Genomic DNA, 19,049 nt, shown 5'->3' on the forward strand with positions numbered 1-19,049 from the left:
GTTTATCGTAGTGATTTCTTGAGCGTTTAATTTTTATTTTTGTAATTTTATAAGGTTATAGATTTTTATTGAGATTGTAGCTTTTGAAGCCTAATAGAGCAAAATAGGAGCATCACAAGACGAATTGGGTACCTTTTTTAGGTAATTTCAAGCAAAATGAACAAAAATGCGTCATTTTTAACATAATTTTGAGAATCTAAATTGATAATTTTTTTATAAGGATTCTAAATTGAGAATTTGACATTATTTCTTTGCACCTTCATATAGAGCTTTCACCAACCTTTCCAACATCTATCTATTTGCAAATACCTAACATTGTAGTAAGGCGTTGTGACATTTTCAAGTATCACTTTGCCGAACAAGCCACGAGCACGACACAAACTGTTGGAGTATTAGAGAAGTAAATAGACAATAGTGAGTATTTATTGTCTATTAAGCTGCTGACTTTAGGCAAAAAGGTTGAGTGGGTTCAACTCAACGGAATTTGATAATTCTTTCGTATTATTCTTCCTTGCGGAATGGGGTATAATATCGATTATAATTTTGCCAAAAACGGAGCTAGAATGAATGAGAAATTGATGTTTGAAGTATGCTTTATCACACACTGAGAAAGTGACGGACTGGACGAAGTGACTAAGTCATTCCAGCTCGACTGGGCGAAGTGACGAAGTCATTCCAGCTCGACTGGGCTAGGTCGAAGTCATTCCAGCTCGACTGGCTAGGTCGACTGGACTTAGTGACGAAGTCATTCCAGTTCGACTGGACGAGCTCAACTGGACTTAGGTCGAAGTCATTCCAGTTCGATTGGACGAGCTCGACTGGACGAGCTCGACTGGACTTAGTGACGAAGTCATTCCGGTTCGACTGGACGAGCTCGACTGGACGAGCTCGACCGGACGAAGTGACGAAGTGTACGTTTGAGACTTAAAGCCAACAGTTTGTATTCCTCAATTCAATGGTTCTTTGAGCTTTAAGTGCGCTTTATGGTTGTGTAATAATGCCATTAAGGCTGAAAACGTTGGACTGTTCGCTTGGCCTTGAATTCAAAACGGTGTTTTAACTGGTTGTAATAACCTGCTTTAAATGCCTTTAAGGCTGGACAGTTTTGAACTTCAACCAACGCAGCCTTGACCTTTATAAATAGAGGCTTGCTCATCTCATTCTAAAGACACAGAGTTTTCTACTGCTTCTCTCAGCTCCTTCTTTTTCCCAGAATTTGTTTTTCCTTTTGTAGTCGGTGTTCAGTTCTGTTACAGATTTAGTTCACCGGAGAAGTCCGTTTGGTGCCAGCCTCTTCTCTTTCCGCCGTTGTATCCTGGGAGGTAAATTGCTCGTCGATTCCGGTACCATAGGGGAGGGCAACATTACTTTAAGGAGACCGTCGAACGGTCTTCGGCCTTTGCTTCTCATTTTGTTTATTTTTCTTTTGTTCATAATATTGTTGTGTTGTATTTTTATTTCCTTTTTCCTAAGCTGTCGGTTTTATTTTTCCAGAAAAATAAATTTTTTGAAGTAATAATTCTAACACAAACTAACATTGACGCGATGCAACATGTTTTTGTTTTCCCTAAGCTATTTTCTCATTGTCTAGCTTTGCGCACTCTATCTTCTCTGCAATGCTCATAGGAGAAAAACAATGTAATTAAACGCAAACCAACGTGTGTGTGTGTGTGGAGAAAATCAATTATTGTGACGAGCTAGGTTCTCATTGGGACATGCTAGTACACAAATCCACAAGTGAATTTTTATATATATATTTTTTTGGCGGTTTCCACTCATATTTTGGGTCCAAAGTCTAAAATTATTCTACGACGTTATAAACTCGAAAGTATAAGTATCTATATACATCTTTTTTCACAAATTTAGGTTTCTGTTAAGTGTTTAAAGAGTTTTTAAGGGTTTTGTCCTTCACACTACAACAAAATAAACTTAAAAAAAAAAAAAAAATACGTCTAAAAAACTAAAAAGTGGATTCAATTAAAAAGTATAATAGTGTAATTCGTGAGTGATAAATTTAGTGCTTATTGTTTCAATATTCGTACTAATAAATTTATATTACATCAGTGACACGTTCATTTTTAGGGTGTTAATTCTCGCAACAGATCACAAAGCAATGAAGCTAATCTTCCTCAAATTGTGTTTTTTATCCCAAGCTCTCAAACCCTCGGTGTTTTTCAAATAATCAAGACATATTTTATATCTATTAAAAGTTCTTGTTCTCAATTAATATAAGGCCTTTTAAATTTTTGTTAGCGTTGCACATGTGTCATATTCCAGGTTTATTTTTAAATCAATGACTTTTTAAACATTAAATTATATGTAAATATGAAGCATTATCCAAAAGAAATATATATATATATATAAACAAAAGAGACATAAACTAAACATTCTAAAAATAAGAGCAATTAATACTAATTTTTAAAATAATATCACCAATAATAAGACATGTTGTTACATGGTCAATCAAGTTGATAAAAATGGTTTAAAATAGCACACATAATTTAGCTCACACCGAATCTCTTACACACATCATGTCATGTGCTTATATTGACTTGTGCCCAATAAAATCAATACTTCATTTCTACACAGAATCTTGATATTCATACACTACATATCACAAAAAAAAGCCTACCCTACAAAACTTTGGACGTCATATATCGAAGAAGAACCAATATCACAAGTTTCTTCCATGGTGATTGTTTAAAAAAAAAATTAATAATATAAGTGCTCAGAGCCTATTGGAAAGAAAGGAAACGAAATCTCATGTGGCCTATAAATACTACATTCTTTCAAGCAAAAGGGAAGGAAGAAAAAAAATTAGAGAACAAAAGTACAAATTTGAAAGCAAAAAAAAAAAAAGAAAAAAAAAGAGAGAATTATAAACTCAATGCAAATTTAAGATTCATCTTTATTATAAGAAATTAGAGGTAAAAATGAGGCCGGAGCGACGGACATAAATCTTCCGCGCCTCCTCTAGGTCGATTAATAGAGGTAAAAATGAGGTTGGAGCGACGGACATAAATTATGCGCGTCCCTCTAGCTCGTTTCCTCTATTTTTTACAGGCAAAACAAAAAACCGAATTGTGACAACACTAAGAACGGAGACGAAGAGACGAATCCCAAGGCAAACTGCACTGCCCTCCTCGAATCCCGAAGGCATCTTCGCAGTCGTGATGCTACAAGATATTCTAACTCGTTACGATGTTCCCGGAGTCATATGAGATTCGACGCTCGTAACCTAAAAACGAGACACGTCACAAGCTCAACATCTCGACACGTGTCCCGTGAATGTTATCCGAGAAATCGCATTAACAATACATATTTATTTATTTAAGAGAGAGAGAGAGAGAGAGAGAGAGAGAGAGAGAGAGAGAGAGAGAGAGAGAGATATCTTTTGTATGCGCATTAATAAATAAAGTAGAGTAATAATAACAGCTCTTTAATTTGCACGACTAACATTATCTCAAACCGACCGTCCCAGCAATTCCAAAAAAAAAAGCGTATTGTTATTTGATGAAAAACGACTTAAGACTTTTGCTTTCGGATTTTGGTGTCAAAGTTCAAGGAGATGGAAGCCGCCACATACGATTACACTTCAATAGTTCAATGAGTAGTTCTTTTCTCCACTTTTTCTCCAATTTATCATATAAACAAACAAACAAATAAATAAACACGGAGTATAAAATAGTGGGACCGAGAAAAACAATAAATAAATATAACTCCAATTTATATTTCTTTGTTTGTAATGAATTATTCTTATATTTTATATGGTTTTGTTTTAAAATCAAAGTACTAGTTTATCTAGTAATTCCTGAATCAAAGATCTATGTTTCTAACTTCTACCAGTAGATAGTCATATGACAATTTGAGTTTCATAACTCGAATGAACTTGTACAAATCACAATATGAATTAAATGCATTTATTAATAGCATCATGTATCAAACATTTTTAATTTCAAAGGATCCACCTTCCAATTTTCAATAGGTATATATCCAATCCATGGGTGTGTGTGTGTCCAGTTCAATATCAATGTTTGTAGTACGTCATCTAATAAAGATGCTATTGAATTCTATTATTTATTTTTTTCAAATATTATAAAAATAATCAGCCATCAATCAATCATCATCGCTATGCTATAAAGTTAAAAGATAAAAAAAAAGACACAAATAAACATTCGGAAAAATGCATATATGCCAGATATGAAACAAAAAGTGCAAAAAGAAATACAAATGTATAAACACAAACAAACTTTATTATTAAAATAGTAATATTAAACAACAGTACAAGTAAAACAATAGAAAGATAGATCTCACTGCCAAAAAAGTTGCAGAGAGAAACAAAGCAAACAAACACACCACACTTTTCTTCTTCCAAACATATCACCTTTCATATCTCTGCCTAAAATTTGCAAAGAAACATCGGTAATAATATATGGAAGCTAATTTTTTGTCTTCTTCCACACTCATATAAGACCAAATACGAAACCTTAATTATACAAAGAAACAGACTTTGATGGACTTTTTTCACTCCTGCAAAACTTTCTAAAAACATAAGATCTGCAAAAAGCTGACTTACCCTATAAAAACGGCCATCTATAAAAACGACACCGAAAGAAGCTAGAACTGTAACTAAAACGACAGTATCTTAGCTTCTATCTAAAATACGACACGAAAATAAATAAGAGAAAAGGAACAGAGCTTCTCAAGCATCGAAAAAGGTCAGCGAGAGAGATATCATATAGAGAGGTAGTTTAGGGTTTCTTTTAAGCCTCGGGATTTCCGTCGGAGCTGTAACTGCTCGCCGGAGGAGTTCCGCCCGCGGAGCTGGACTTGCCGGAATCGGAAGATCCGCCGGCGATGGAGGTTACGGTCGATTTGACCGTTTTGACAATGGACTCGAAGATCTGAGCCTTTATTTTTCCGCGCTTCGGTGGGAATGGCTGGCTATTCTTGTTCTGGGTTGCCATGGCTGATTAACAAGCGATCTCTTATGAAAATTAAAAAAAAAAAGAAAAAAAAGAGAAAGAAAATAGAGAGAGTTTGGTGTAGAGACGAAAAGTGAAGGGAAGTGAAGATAAGTTTTGAAGGAAATGCGTAGGTTTGTGATTATATAAAGCAAGAGAAGGTTTATTTGTGAAAATAGTCCCTTTCTTTTACTATTATTTTTCAGGTCACTAACCTTTTTTTTTGGTCTCTAGCCTATATATCGTAGCATTTTAGTCCTTACCGTGGCAATAATACCTATTAATAAAGTCTCACTCTTAAACAACTAACACGTGATTACTAACTAAAACCGCTTAATGATTCTACTTAATAAACTAAATTTTAACCTTAAATTTAATACATAGAAGTTGCGATTTCATATTTTATGGTATTCTTTTTAGGGGCACTGTAGCGAAATAACCAAAATGAAACGAAAGTATGAAATTTATTTTTAGCTTATGTTTCACAACTTTTAGAGAAATAGCCAACAGACTTATATGACAATAATTAAGGTCTGATTTACCCTTATTTATTAACAAATTCGTCACTTTCTCTCTCCCACTTTTTTCTTACATTTTTTTTTTACATAAAAACTTCAAAAAACCATATCTATCTCATATGAACTCGAAATTGAGTGATTCCAAATCCTACGGATTCGTGACGCCGAGATCTTCAAAAATAGATCTATTGTGTTTGATGAAAAATCATGTTTAATACCATAGATGTAGAAAAATCATGTTACTACCTTAAATATGAAAATAACTGAAAATTTTTGAAATTATCAAAAAAAAAAAAATGGAAACGTAACTATGATGCATTAAACATAATTTTTCATCAAACACAATTAGTCTATTTTTGAAGATCTCGACGCCATGAATTTGTAGGATCTGAAATCACTCAATTTCGAGTTCGTATGAGAAATATACGAATTTTTGAAGTTTTGATGCAAAAAAAATTATTTGAACAAAAATAGGAGAGAGAAAGTGACGAATTTGTTAGTAAATAAGAGCAAATCAGACCTTAATTATTGACACATAAGCCATTTGGCTATATCCCTAAAAATTGTCAAACATAGACTAGATCCAAAATCACATGTTTAAAGTGGCCTAATTACTTACAAATCTCTTGTTTTTATTTTAATGATACTTTTGAAATTATAATTTTTATTAAATATGTTTTGAGTTAGTTATGTATTATATTTTTTAGAAAAAAAAAAGTTACCGGCTCAAAATGCTACTAAATTATTAAGATTGAGGATCAAAATACTAAAACAACAAATTATATGGACTCCAATAAAGTGAAAGGTTTTGGGAATTAAAGACAATAAATTAGTGCAAATAGCCCATAAAATAAATAGTTAGTGGGTGTGCAATATTCTATTTGGGTATATATACTTTTCAAATGTGTTGAAGGATACGTTTAAGATATATGTGAATCTCATCCATGTAAAAACAACTAATCTATATGAGAACGATCTTCGTGTAATATTGACGTTATTACTTGCTCAAAAAAAAAAAATTATTGAAATTATTACAGATTTATATAGGGTATAAGAATGATGAAAGTTATAGATATTATATATATATACACTTTTAGCCCTAAAGTATTTACTTGTACACTTGCATTTCGATCCACTAGACGACAATCAAGATTTTGTTATGTTTTTTTTTTGTTTAATAATTATTGTTATACTACGTCCAATCAAGTTCGTTTTTTTAAAACGTTGTACTTGTATCAGCGACCAACATATCATAGTCTAAATTTTACAAACTCTTAAATTCGTTGAAAACTAAATAATTTAATTAAGATGCTGCGTACCAAACAGTAACACCATCATTGCAAATAATATAGTAATATATGGCTGCTATTTATATATATATATATATTCTCTTTTTTAATATAAAATTATTTTATTATTATTTAATTATTCCTTTCTAATACAAACATTTCTTCTTATGGTTATTATTATCTAGAGAGCGTGTAAACTCTTTCTACAAGCAATAGATGAGTAAAGCAGTGTGGACAAGGTCTCACTGCCACGCATGAAATTTACACTATTTTTAATATTATTTTTGCCAAGAAAAAACGAGAATAAGATATTTACTCAAGTGCATGAACTTTTGTCAAATATCTCCGAATATTAATAAATGATTTAAAATTTGTTGCAGAAGTGAGTTGAACACCCCACACAACTCCACGATCCAATGAGTGGCTCGGATATCCAATAGAATAAATGTTCAAATTAATGATATATATAATAAAATATTTTGAGTAACATGCTGAAAATATTAAAAACATAGGAAAAAAGGGGAAAAAAAAAAGAAAAGAAGAAGAAGAAGAAGGTTGACCCAAGATCTGCAGAACTAAGATCTACCCACTGCGCGCGTGCACACACAACCAATACGCCACATCACCATTCAATACGAGCAGCTCATTTTTGTTTTGTTTTTTTTTTTTTGGAAATCGGAACAGCTATTTTTATAGTTTGACAATTTTTACAAATAAAAGTATTATATTTGTTTCTGAGGGAATGTTTTAGTGTTAGACTAAGCTGCGTCTGTAGTCTGTAGTCTGTAGTCTGTACACGTGGGTGTTGTATATCCTCTAGATGTTGGTGAGAGAACGGTATTTAGGAAGACAGAGATAAGGTTTGTCAGATACTAAATAATAATTACCAAATAATTAGCGTCATTGATTGCATCACTAGATTAGATTCAACTCATTGTTTGAAGCTATGCATTTTATTTTTAAACATTTTAAAAGGTTGACTGGTTTTCATATAACAGATTGGTTTAAAACCGTTAATTAAAACATACTAGACCGAATTTTTTTAATCAAGAAATATATTTTTTAGGGTTCTTTGCTTTGTATATTATTTAATGTAACTAAAATGGATAAGCAAATTAACCACGGTATAAACTAATGTTTTCTAGAAGGATTTCAATTGAAACAGAATCACATCGTTAAAAATAATCACGTTCACCAAGTGAAACTTCCGGCTCTTTACCTTATTTTTGTAGTGACAGTGCTGAAAGTTCAGGAATCATGATTTGCCCGATTTTGATAATATAATTCCCACAGCTAATTAGATTTTACTTATAGAATTATCAGCTTGAAAATTAAGAGTTTTAGTCCAAACTAAAAAATAATATGAGGGTAATTTATGCCATAACATGTCTATGATTTATTTATTTTTCCAGTTTTACATTCTGCTAGTATATAAGTCGTTACGTAATTTGATGAACACTATATTTTACAAAATAGAAAAACTAACCACCAATGTTCCAATCCTATGCTATTTTACAAAATTTCTTTTGAACTGAACTTCATTTTTTTTTTTTTTCCAATCTTCATTTTAGTCATTCTTTTGGGTATGATGAAATTAAATGATCAATATAGTGCTTGATAGCTGTCTGTGGAAAATAAGGAACAACGAGACAAATGAAGAATGCATATTTTAATTTTTAATATGTGAAGATAATGGAAATTTCTGGGAACCCCAATAACAGTCTCTTGATGTGTTGTTAAAGAAGCTTCTAATGGATTAGTATAGTACAGACAACTAGTTCAAGAAAGAAAAAAAAAAGATAAATAATTATTAAGTGCTCCAATAACATCTTTGGAACACAAAATTATATAAGGTAATTTAGTTTTATTAAATTTCATTGTAGTAGTGCCGTAAATGTAAATAGAGCATATATATAGAAGAGCCAATTTAAACTATTGCTTACTAGGCAAGAAAGCAAAGCTGACGTGTGATCTGTGATTATAAAGTGGTATAAACGAATATATCATTTTGGTCCCACTACCACGTGCTGAATTTCAGTTGCCCAACAACAAACTATAAATATTCAAGTGGCAGTCAAAGCTTGCTTTATTGAAAGTTAAAAAATAGTTATATACTAAAAATACTTCTAAATTATACCTTATATATCAATCATAAAGTAATGTTTGTGAAATTACGCCATATGTACAGCTGTCTCGACAACTATTGCAACAGTTTAATACGACAATTACTAAATATTACTAAATATCAAAACGAACAGAATAAGTGCAAAATAATAAATGAATGCACGAATTAGTAACTCTATTCGGCAAATCATGCTTACATTTGGTGAACCTTTGCCCGATAAAAAAACAATTTACTATGATAACATTGTACAATTATGATTTACACTCAACGATTCCCTCGTTATGTTACTTAACTTATGTCTATCATCTTCAACAGAAATTTAGGCTCCTCTAAACTCGATATCCCCTCGATTCCCACATGATATCTCTTCCGAGACTTCAAAATATGTTTTCCGTTCTTTCCAAAGTAAAAACAAATTATCTGCTTCTTATATGCACAAGGCACCCATATATGAGCACTCAATCTAGAGAATATACATAGCAAGAAAACTTGAACAACACGTTCGAAACTCTCAAACAAAAAGTGAAATGCTCAAAAGAATTTTCTAATGACTATTGTGAACATTCGAAGTAAAAAGTGAACAAAAGACTAATATATATAGTATAAACGAATTAGGTCTTCTAAAAATCGAATTCCAACTTGTGATCCCTCAAAAATCGCTAAAAATCTTCTCAAAGTCGGATTTGAAAATACAATAAAATAAGTTGACCGAAACTATCGCAAGATCTGTTGCGACAAAATCTGCAACAGTATAAGAAATTTTCACAATCCTATCTGAATAAAATCCAATAATATATTCACTTAATATATGTTTATTTTGCCTGATTAACATCGTCAATAAATACTACACATTAACATTTTTCAACGCGCATCGCTACTATTATTGATCCTCACAATCAGAGAGTATAAAATTAAGTATAAATTAATAGCCACTCATATATCATAAGAGACTTAAATCCTAAAGAAAAACCTTCCAAGTGTAAATCAAATGTACTTTGATAAAGAATAAAAATTCAGATGCACTTTGTTATTATAATATACTCCATTATATTCAATTAATATATATTGGCTGCTCTTCAGCGTCAAAGTCAATTTTGTAAAAATTATGAAATAATTTGGCATTTGGCATACCGAATATATGTGCGTTATGCCTTATTTATTTGACTAGTCATAACTTCAAATTACAATTAAAGGTTTATAATAGTTTTCAGGTTGTAAGTCTTTTTTGTTTTGTTTTGTTTTTTTTTTTTTTTTTTGAGGGATTTCAGGTTATAAGTTATAGCTTATATTATTTAAAGTTTAAACAATATAATACTATTCAACTCATAGTACAACCCAATACTAAAAACTCTAATTTGTATCTTACAGTATATATTTTGTTTGAGTTACAGGCATATATTAAATTATTCAAATATAATTTGATTTAAATAAATTTTTTTAACTGTGGGCAATTAATCGATAAAATATAATTTGATTTAAATAAAATTTTGTAACTGTGGGCAATTAATCGATAAAATATAATATTATGATTTACCAGCTTCTGATAATCTAATTTCCACATCTAATCGGATTTTACTTATAGAATCATCAGCTTGAAAATGAAGAATTTTAGTCCAAATTAAAAATAATATGCAAACTAAAAATAAGGAGAAGAAGCAAAAAAAAAAAAAAAAAAAAAGATGGTTAAAAAGTCAAATCCTTTTTTTTTTCTTACTTGGTATCGACATAATGTTGATTTATGCCATAAGATGTCTATAATTTATTTGTTTTTTCAGTTTAAATTCTGCTAGTATATAAGTCGCGACGTCATTTGATAAACACTATATTTTACGAAATAGAAAAACTAACAAGTAACCACCAATGATTCAATCCTATGCTATTTTTACAAAATTTCTTTTGAACTGAAACTTCGTTTTTTTTTTCAATCTTCTTTTTAGTTATTCTTTTGGGTGGTATGATGATATTAAATAGAGATCTCATTAAAAATCAATAGAGTAGTGCTTGATAGCTGTGTGTGAAAATAAGGAACAAAGAGACAAAGAAATAATGCATATTTTAATTTTTAATTTGTGAAGATAATGTAAATTTATTGGGACCACAATAAAGCAGTCTTTTCATGTGATATATATATATATATATATATATATATATATATATTTATTTATTTTTTGAGGGACTTTTGATGTGATATTAAAGGAGCTTCCAATGGATTAGTATAGATCCATGGAAATACTTTCGTGTTCGAAACATTCAAATAAATAAAGACTCGAATGGCATTTTTAAATAAATAATTATCACGGCATGAACTTTGGAACAGAAAATTATATATGGTTGTTTATAAAATTCCATTTTTTTTTATAAAAGGCTTAAAGTGATAAATTGATAAAACAAAAAATTGTTTACGTAAGCCACCTAAACTATATGAATTGCAAATTAGCCAACCTTTGGTAAATATTTTGTAAATAGCAAACTTCCATACGTGGTAGCCTATTAACTACCTTTTTTTTTTTACATGTTTGGCTGAGTTAAATAAGTCTTTTATTAATCTGTTAATAAGTTAATTTTGCTATTTACAAGAAATTAACCAAATGTGAGTTATATCTCAATTCACTATAACCGTGTGGCTATATAACTTAATAACCCTTGATAAAAACCAAAATGCTTATATTACATTAATATCGCAAAAAAAAATTCAAACATTCTACATAATAAGATAAAAAATGAACCACAAACAATTATAAATACAACAAAATAATATGTGGGTTACCGTTTATGTAAGTGATCAATCATTATTAAATTACTACACGAATCACGAGCGAAAAGTGAAAATCTCGGTCTTCGGCTGTTGCAGATCGCGGTTTTAGGAGTCTTGTCCAGCTGAGAGTCACACAAAAGAAACATATCTTAGATCTGAAGAAATATTTAAAACCATTTTGTTTATAGATCAGACAGTACAAAAAGCATAGTTAATAAGTCTTGGTTATTAAAACATAATATAAAAAAAAGTCAAAGTATGAATAAGAAAAAAAAAAATTACATTCACCTAAGTCAAAAATTTTCCGTTGGTCGAGATCATCAGAGTCTTCATATCTCAAGAAAGACGAGGACACCGAATATTGAAAGCTCAAATTCTGATTTATTTTTCAGACTAAAATATATTGAGAAAATACGATTTATACTATTACTTACTAGATAAAAAAAATCAAAGTTGACGTGTGATTTGTGATTATAAAATGCTATAAACAAATAGATGATTTTGGTCCCACTACCACATGTTTAATTTCAGTTGAATTTGGATCTTCTGTCTTATTTTTCTATCTTTCCGGTGTCACTCCAATCAGAATCTATATTCATTTCGGTTGCCCATCAACAAACTAGAAATATTCAAGTGGCGCCAAATCTAGGCTTGGTTTATTGAAAGTAAAAATAGTTACATACTATAAAATACTTCTAAATTGTAACCTATATATCAATCATATTGTAATATTTGGATTACGAATTACCAAAAGATAGATTATCTATATTTAAAACAAAACAAAAAATACATAACTTCAAAAAAATCAGATGCACTGTGTGATTACAATATATTCAATTAATATATACTGGCTGCTCTTCAGCCTCTAAGTCAACTTTGTAAAAATTATGAAATAATTTGGCATTTGGCATACCGAATATATGTGCGATGTGCCTTATTTATTTGACTTTAGTCATAACTTCAAATTACAATTAAAGGTTTATAATAGTTTTCGGGTTATAAGCTATAACTTATATTATTAAACAATATAATACTAATCAACTCATAGTACAATCCATTATTAAAAAAACTAATTTTTATTATAGAATATATATTTTGTTTGAGTTAGACATATATTAAATTATTCATATATAATTTATTCAAAAACTTTTTTAAATTGTGGGTAATTAATTGATAAAATATGTGGTAGCTAGCTTGGTCTAGCGGTAATCTCACACTCACCTCGACGGAGAGGTCATGGGTTCAAGCCCTCATGGGATGCAGAAATGCATGTCCCCTAATATTTATTCTAATAAGTATGTAATCTTGGCTAATAGTGTCACCTACTATGTAATCTTGGCCGTTAGTGCCACATGCACTTAGCACTGTTAATATATCATGTAATCATGGTCGATAGTGCCCTACTAAAAAAAAAATTAATTGATAAAATATAAATATCATATGAGTTTCAATACAATATTATTATCACAATAAGTTGGTCTGAAATATATGTTTCCTTTTTTGATACAAAACATAATGATCATGGATTCCTTTTACTGTAAATTGATGTAGAAATCAAATTCGACAAAAGAGCATATTATGTACTTAAGACCAGCCAATACGTTTCATGCGTAATAATAAAGCTTTCATATCCGTTTAACTTTTTGATGAGTCAGACGCTAGATATACATGTTATTTATATTCTATATATGTACATATCCTATGAAAGCATAATTTTTTTGAAAAAGATGTAACGATTTATATGTCTCTTGGCTTTGGATCAGCACGCAACGTTGATGTAAACTTTGCTTTCCCTTGGGTTGGCAAGAACGTAGAATTTCAAGACGAGAAATAAAAAAGCAACCATATACCAAACGATTCAAAATTATATTATTTTATTAGTTTCAAAAGGTGAATGTACCAATTACAGATATCCATTGTATATATATATATTTTTTTAAATTATCATTTTACACTTTGAGAACGATTGTCTTTCATCTTACCATATTGTGTTAATAGATTCATGTCCGATTCCCTTTCGTTTTAATTTTAGCACAAAAATTAAAACGATAGGGAATTGGACATGAATCTATTATCTTGTATGTTTGTTTTACCAAAATCAACAAGAATTGTATTTTTACACATATATTATCAAATTTGTCACAAAATACCGTACAATTGTAAAAAAAAAAAAAACCCTATATTTCTATGACAATTTTGTAAAGATATCCAATACTTCGTGACAAATTTTATAATAATTTTGTAATTTCCTATTACAACTCGAACAAAGACTCACTGTCTGTGACTATTTGGGAGTGTAGGAAAGCCCACAATAAGCAGGCCACAGAGATACTTACGTGTTGTGTTGAGATGATTTAACTACTATGTTCACAGAAGCTAAAACGTAAACGGACCAGAGTTTTGTTGGCAAATATCCAAGTACCTAAAAGAGACAGCTATTTCCGAAGAATTATGTTGGAGTTGAGTCGTATCGTTTTGCATTTGTTATGGCTTGACCTTTTTATGGCAGATATTGAAGCGCGTGCTCTTTTTTTTTTCTTTCTATATTTGTAGAGAAAGATAATTAGTATATGATTTATTTGAAGCTGCCGTTGGTATGAGAATGATGCATAATTTTGTTCTCATTGGAGGAGTTGCGGCCAATTTACATTATAGTTGGATAGAAAAACGTTTAGATTTTTGCGAGTCTTTTTTAATAGGAGTTACAGAATATCAAAAATTGATTACACGAAATCTCATTTTTTTAGAACGAGTGGAAGGGGTAGGCATTATCGGCAAGAACATAGAATTTCAAGGCAGAGAAAAAAAAAACGCAACCGTATACCAAACGATTCAAAAGTATATTATTTTATTAGTTTGAAAAGGTAAATGTACCAATTACAGATATTCATTGTATTTTTTTTTTAATTATCATTTTACACTTTGATGAGATAGGATTGTCTTTCATCTTACCATTCATTGACTATCATTTGATGCTTTAATAATAATAATAATAATAATAATAATAATAATAATAATAATAACAATAACAATAATGTATTAATCTTTGCAAAAAAAAAATTAAAAAGATAGGGAATTGGACATGAATCTATTATCTTGTATGTTTGTTTTACTAAAATTATTTTTCTACACATATACTATCAAATTTGTCAGAAAATACCGTACACTTGTTAAAAAAACCCCGTATTTCTATGAAAATCATGTAAAGACAACCAATACTTCGTGACAAGTTTTATAATAAATGAGCCATATTTTTTTTCGTTAAAAATCATTTAACATATTAAGATTCATATTCAATCTCTAAATATAATTTTGTAATTTCCTATTACAACCCAAACAAAGACTCGCTGTCTGTAACCATTAAGGGTTTTAGGAAAGCCCACAATAAGAAGGCCACAGAGATACCATTTCGGCCCATATAATTTAGCGGGAAAATTCAATAAGGAAATTGAGCTCTAACCAAGAATGGCTTCAGCGTCTAAGACCTGATAACAGAAAAAAATAAAGAGCGCGATATGGCAGAGAAAGCGATAAAGGATATGGGATTGACCAAGTCAATTTCACACATTTTCGCGGCTCGCAACATCTTCACAGCCAAGGTATAAGTAAAGCACGCAATTTTTTTTTTCCGATTGAAAAAATCTAAACTCCGGTGACCAAATCTTCATATCCCTTTGATTCAGGAAGCCCTAAGTCTGACGGAGTTCGAGCTCATGCAGTTGTTGGACGTCGGAATGGCTCAAGTCTCCGCCGCCGTGGCGCGTATCAGCGAAATCGCATGCCCTAGCTTCCAAACCGTGATTTCCTCTACATTTCGCTCTCTTTTGTTCGTCGCTTTGAGAATCGTGCAAGAACATTCTGTTTTAGGACGAATGGGTTTAATCGTTTTAGGTTTAATTTGCTTTCACAGGCCTGGTCTCTGATGGAACAGAGGATAGCGAAAGAGGAACACGGCGGTCATATTCCGACGGGTCTGAAAGGGTTGGACGAGGCTCTGTGCGGTGGTTTTCCGTTTGGTGTCTTGACGGAGCTCGTTGGTCCCGCCGGAATAGGCAAGACACAAGTATGCTTTTTTTTTTTTTTTTTTTTTTTTCCTTTTTTTTCTCAGTGCCTGTGATAAAAGGAAAGAACACAAAGAAGTGTTCTAGGAAGATCTTGATTCGGGACTTTTTATTTTGTTATATGCAAATTTGTAGCTTTGTATGAAGCTCGCGTTGTTGGCGTCGCTACCAAAAGCTTTTGGAGGATTAAATGGTCAAGTGATTTACATCGACGTCGAGTCCAAATTCAGCTCGAGAAGGTACGCAAAGAACTCTCTGGATGGTGATATCTGTTTTACTGATGATAGTACTAATCATACAAATGACTGAATGTTTTTTTTTTTTTTTTTGTTGCAAGGATGATAGAAATCGGAGTCCAGAGTTTTCCTGAAATATTTAACATGAAAGGGATGGCACAGGAGGTTTGTAAGATGATATATTGACATTCTGTTTTCTTTTTAAGTTTGTCAGTTCATAGTTTCACACCATTGTTTAGGGATTAATGTTTTGTGTTCAAAGTAGATGACTGGTCGGATCCTAGTTTTGCGGCCAACAACGCTCGCAAAATTTACCGAGGGGTATGGTTTCAGATAAGAGTTTACGTTCTTAACAAGTATGAAATGTTGCAAGAAAAAAAGGAGCTCTTATTGCCTGAAGTATGCCATTGCTGTCTTTTGAAGAATACAGTTTAAACTATTTCAATTGATTCATTTTCCAGCTTGTTATTGTGTTTCTCTCACAACAAACATAAGACCTATCTAATTATTACATCCTTGTTTTAATTTTCAGTTTGCAGCAAATCAAGGCTTCACTTCTTCAGCAACAAGTGAAATTGGTAATCATTGACAGCATGGCTGCTGTCATTTCAGGGTGCGTTTTTTTTTCTTTTAAATATTGTCTAAAACACGCTATTATAAAGAAAAAAAAAATGAATAAGTGAGGTTTACGTTTTCTTTGGCTTCATGTCTTTGAATAGATAAGAACAATCCTAAATTCAAACTGAAGTTTGCCAGGCAATCTTCTAGTCACTTGAAAAGAAAAATGCATTGGTTTGCTTAACATCTCGTCATCTACTTTCTTTCCATGTCACGTTGTGCGAGAAAATCGTTTTTTCTATGACTATTTAGTTTTACAGAGCTTAAATAATACAAAGAGTGAACATCAGAAAATTCGAGCTTTAGTAAGTTCCCTGATCATGTTGAAATAAACAGATTCATAAGGCCTGCAGATAAGAGATAGATAATTATGATGGTTTAGGGTTATCCGTGCAAGAAAATAATCCTCTTGTTTTTATTTAATCGGTGAGATTCTTTTATGAGCTTTATAGACACCGGAATAGATGAGAGTAATATAATGATCTTCACAATTCTAATTCTGGTAATTGGTGACATTGATCTAGTGAATTGGTGGCCCAGCCTGCCCAAGGAGTAGAATTCGTATTGACTCCGAGCGTTGTAACATATCCGTGTTCATTCTTTTTATTTGATGTGTTCAATTATCACTATTCTATAGAGTTTGTGTGAGTAACAACGATTTGCCAAAATTGTTGTGCTTGGTGTTTTATTTTTTATCGTATTGCTTGACATATCTGACTTTGTTATCCAGGGAATATGGCCACGGAGCTCAGAGGCAAAATTTGCTTGGTTGGCACATCTCATTTATCAAGTAAGAAAAGCACATACGTTTCCAGTGAACTAATTCTCTCACGAGATATATTTGTTTTCTATATCTTCTTCTTCTTCTGTAGATCACTGGCCGAGCTCTCACGAATCCCGGTTGTAGTTACCAACCAAGTCAGGTATCACACCCGTGATGAAGAATGCCAGTTCTCTTTTCAAGGTAGTGTTGTCGTGCAGACACATTGCAAAATCTTGTGCATATATACGTATATATAATGTATGTAATATTATATAATTACGCACAACATGTTTAGCCCAGAGCAGAGATAGTCCAGCAGGATATGATTCTCATGTTGTTGCTGCTTTGGGTACTAATTGGGCTCACTCAGTCACCATTCGTCTCGTGCTTGAAGCTAGAGCAGGTATAAAAATGATTAGTGCGACAATGAGATGGTCGTAATTTGAAGAGAGCCATTTTTTTTCTTGACTATCAAGTTACCCCCTTTTTTTTTTTATACAGATCAGAGGTATATCAAGATTGCAAAATCGCCTATCTCGCCTCCGCTGGCTTTCCCTTTTGAAATAACATCAGCCGGGATGTCTTTGCTTAGTGATCACGGAATTGAGCTGAAAGGGGCGGAAATCAGCAAAATTCACTATCACGGTCTGTCTCGACGAAGTGGTTTTATTTATTTATTATTGTATCAATCTGATTGAATCGTCATTTGGGTTATTTAGTAACATTGGCATGTGCTGTGATGACAAATAATAATAATAATAACTGCAGGGCACAACGATATCATAAACTTCGACGGTAAAGGGAAAGGTTTTGCCGATCTATAGTCTCAAGGCTCTAAGGTGATTTTACATGTTTTGTGCAAATTAGTAGTGTTAGAAAGAATGTCTATACTCTATACAGGTGCTTTTAATGCGCTAACTACAACCCCCAAAAAAATACTAAGTTTCCAAACATGTAAAACACAATGCTGTAGATTCCTAGTTCCATACATATTAACTTTTTTTGGTCCGAATATTTATTTCTAGTAGTAGCCAGCTAGCTGACACTTGGGGGGGCGATTTGTTTTGACTTTTATTTATTTGATCTTTCCGTGGCAAATCTGATATATCAGAGAAGAGAATCAAAGCACTCTGATTTTATCTCGATTACCAAACTGAGCAGAACTGTATGTAGAGAGAGCTGACATTTCTTACTATCAGAGCCTGTTGAGGATTGGAGATGTACAATGTATTGACTTTTTGGGTGACAAAGAAAAGTTTGTGGCGTCTTGGATTTGTCCCTCAATTCAATGCTCACTTGGGGTTGGGCTTCTCTGGCCCTTCGGATAAAGCCCGAATACAACCATAACTATTAGAAATAGCCTTCGAGCCCATCTTAGCCATTTCACAGGCTTAGCAAAAATAATTATTAGTAATGAAAAATAGCAAAGAGTAAAAACTTTTTTTTTTTTACCAAAATATTGAAAAAATGTTGTTTTCCAAATTAAATAGTACTTTTAAGAGTTTTTTTTTCCGTATCTTATTAGTATAATAAATGCCGCATTTAACATCATTAAAAAAAAATTAAAAGTCTCATAGATTAAGTCACTTCAAAAGTTAGATTTACAATCTAGTCAACATTTTAAACATGTTCAAAATCTAGTCACATTTGGTGACATGACTTCATTAATAAAATAATATTTTACATGATTGTCTTTAATATTTTATACGTCAATTTTAGT

General features: G+C 31.6%; 1 protein-coding gene across 1 annotated transcript; it reads left to right on the forward strand.

Moving 5' to 3' along the window:
- The first annotated feature begins 15,101 nt into the window (after window positions 1-15,101).
- On the forward strand, window positions 15,102-18,596 carry RAD51B (DNA repair (Rad51) family protein). The gene is made up of 12 exons (XM_089600999.1): window positions 15,102-15,250; window positions 15,335-15,448; window positions 15,562-15,714; window positions 15,848-15,951; window positions 16,050-16,113; window positions 16,214-16,269; window positions 16,481-16,561; window positions 17,297-17,356; window positions 17,439-17,530; window positions 17,625-17,732; window positions 17,831-17,974; window positions 18,098-18,596. Exons 1-12 carry the CDS (start codon window positions 15,167-15,169, stop codon window positions 18,151-18,153), a joined length of 1,116 nt encoding a protein of 371 aa, XP_089457125.1. The 5' UTR covers window positions 15,102-15,166; the 3' UTR covers window positions 18,154-18,596.
- Window positions 18,597-19,049: the final 453 nt, after the last annotated feature.

This window comes from Urtica dioica, chromosome 11 (assembly GCF_054948205.1).
Source record: "Urtica dioica subsp. dioica isolate 48M chromosome 11, U.dioica_male_clone48M_v1_H2, whole genome shotgun sequence".
Classification (NCBI taxonomy): Eukaryota; Viridiplantae; Streptophyta; class Magnoliopsida; order Rosales; family Urticaceae; genus Urtica; species Urtica dioica.

Excerpts from the sequence above, each read along its gene's own strand:
- RAD51B (XM_089600999.1), top strand. The coding sequence starts at position 15,167 with ATGGCAGAGAAAGCGATAAAGGATATGGGATTGACCAAGTCAATTTCA. Across the intron at positions 15,251-15,334 it reads GCAACATCTTCACAGCCAAG|GAAGCCCTAAGTCTGACGGA; the intron begins GTATAAGTAAAG and ends CCTTTGATTCAG. Across the intron at positions 17,975-18,097 it reads CAGCAAAATTCACTATCACG|GGCACAACGATATCATAAAC; the intron begins GTCTGTCTCGAC and ends TAATAACTGCAG.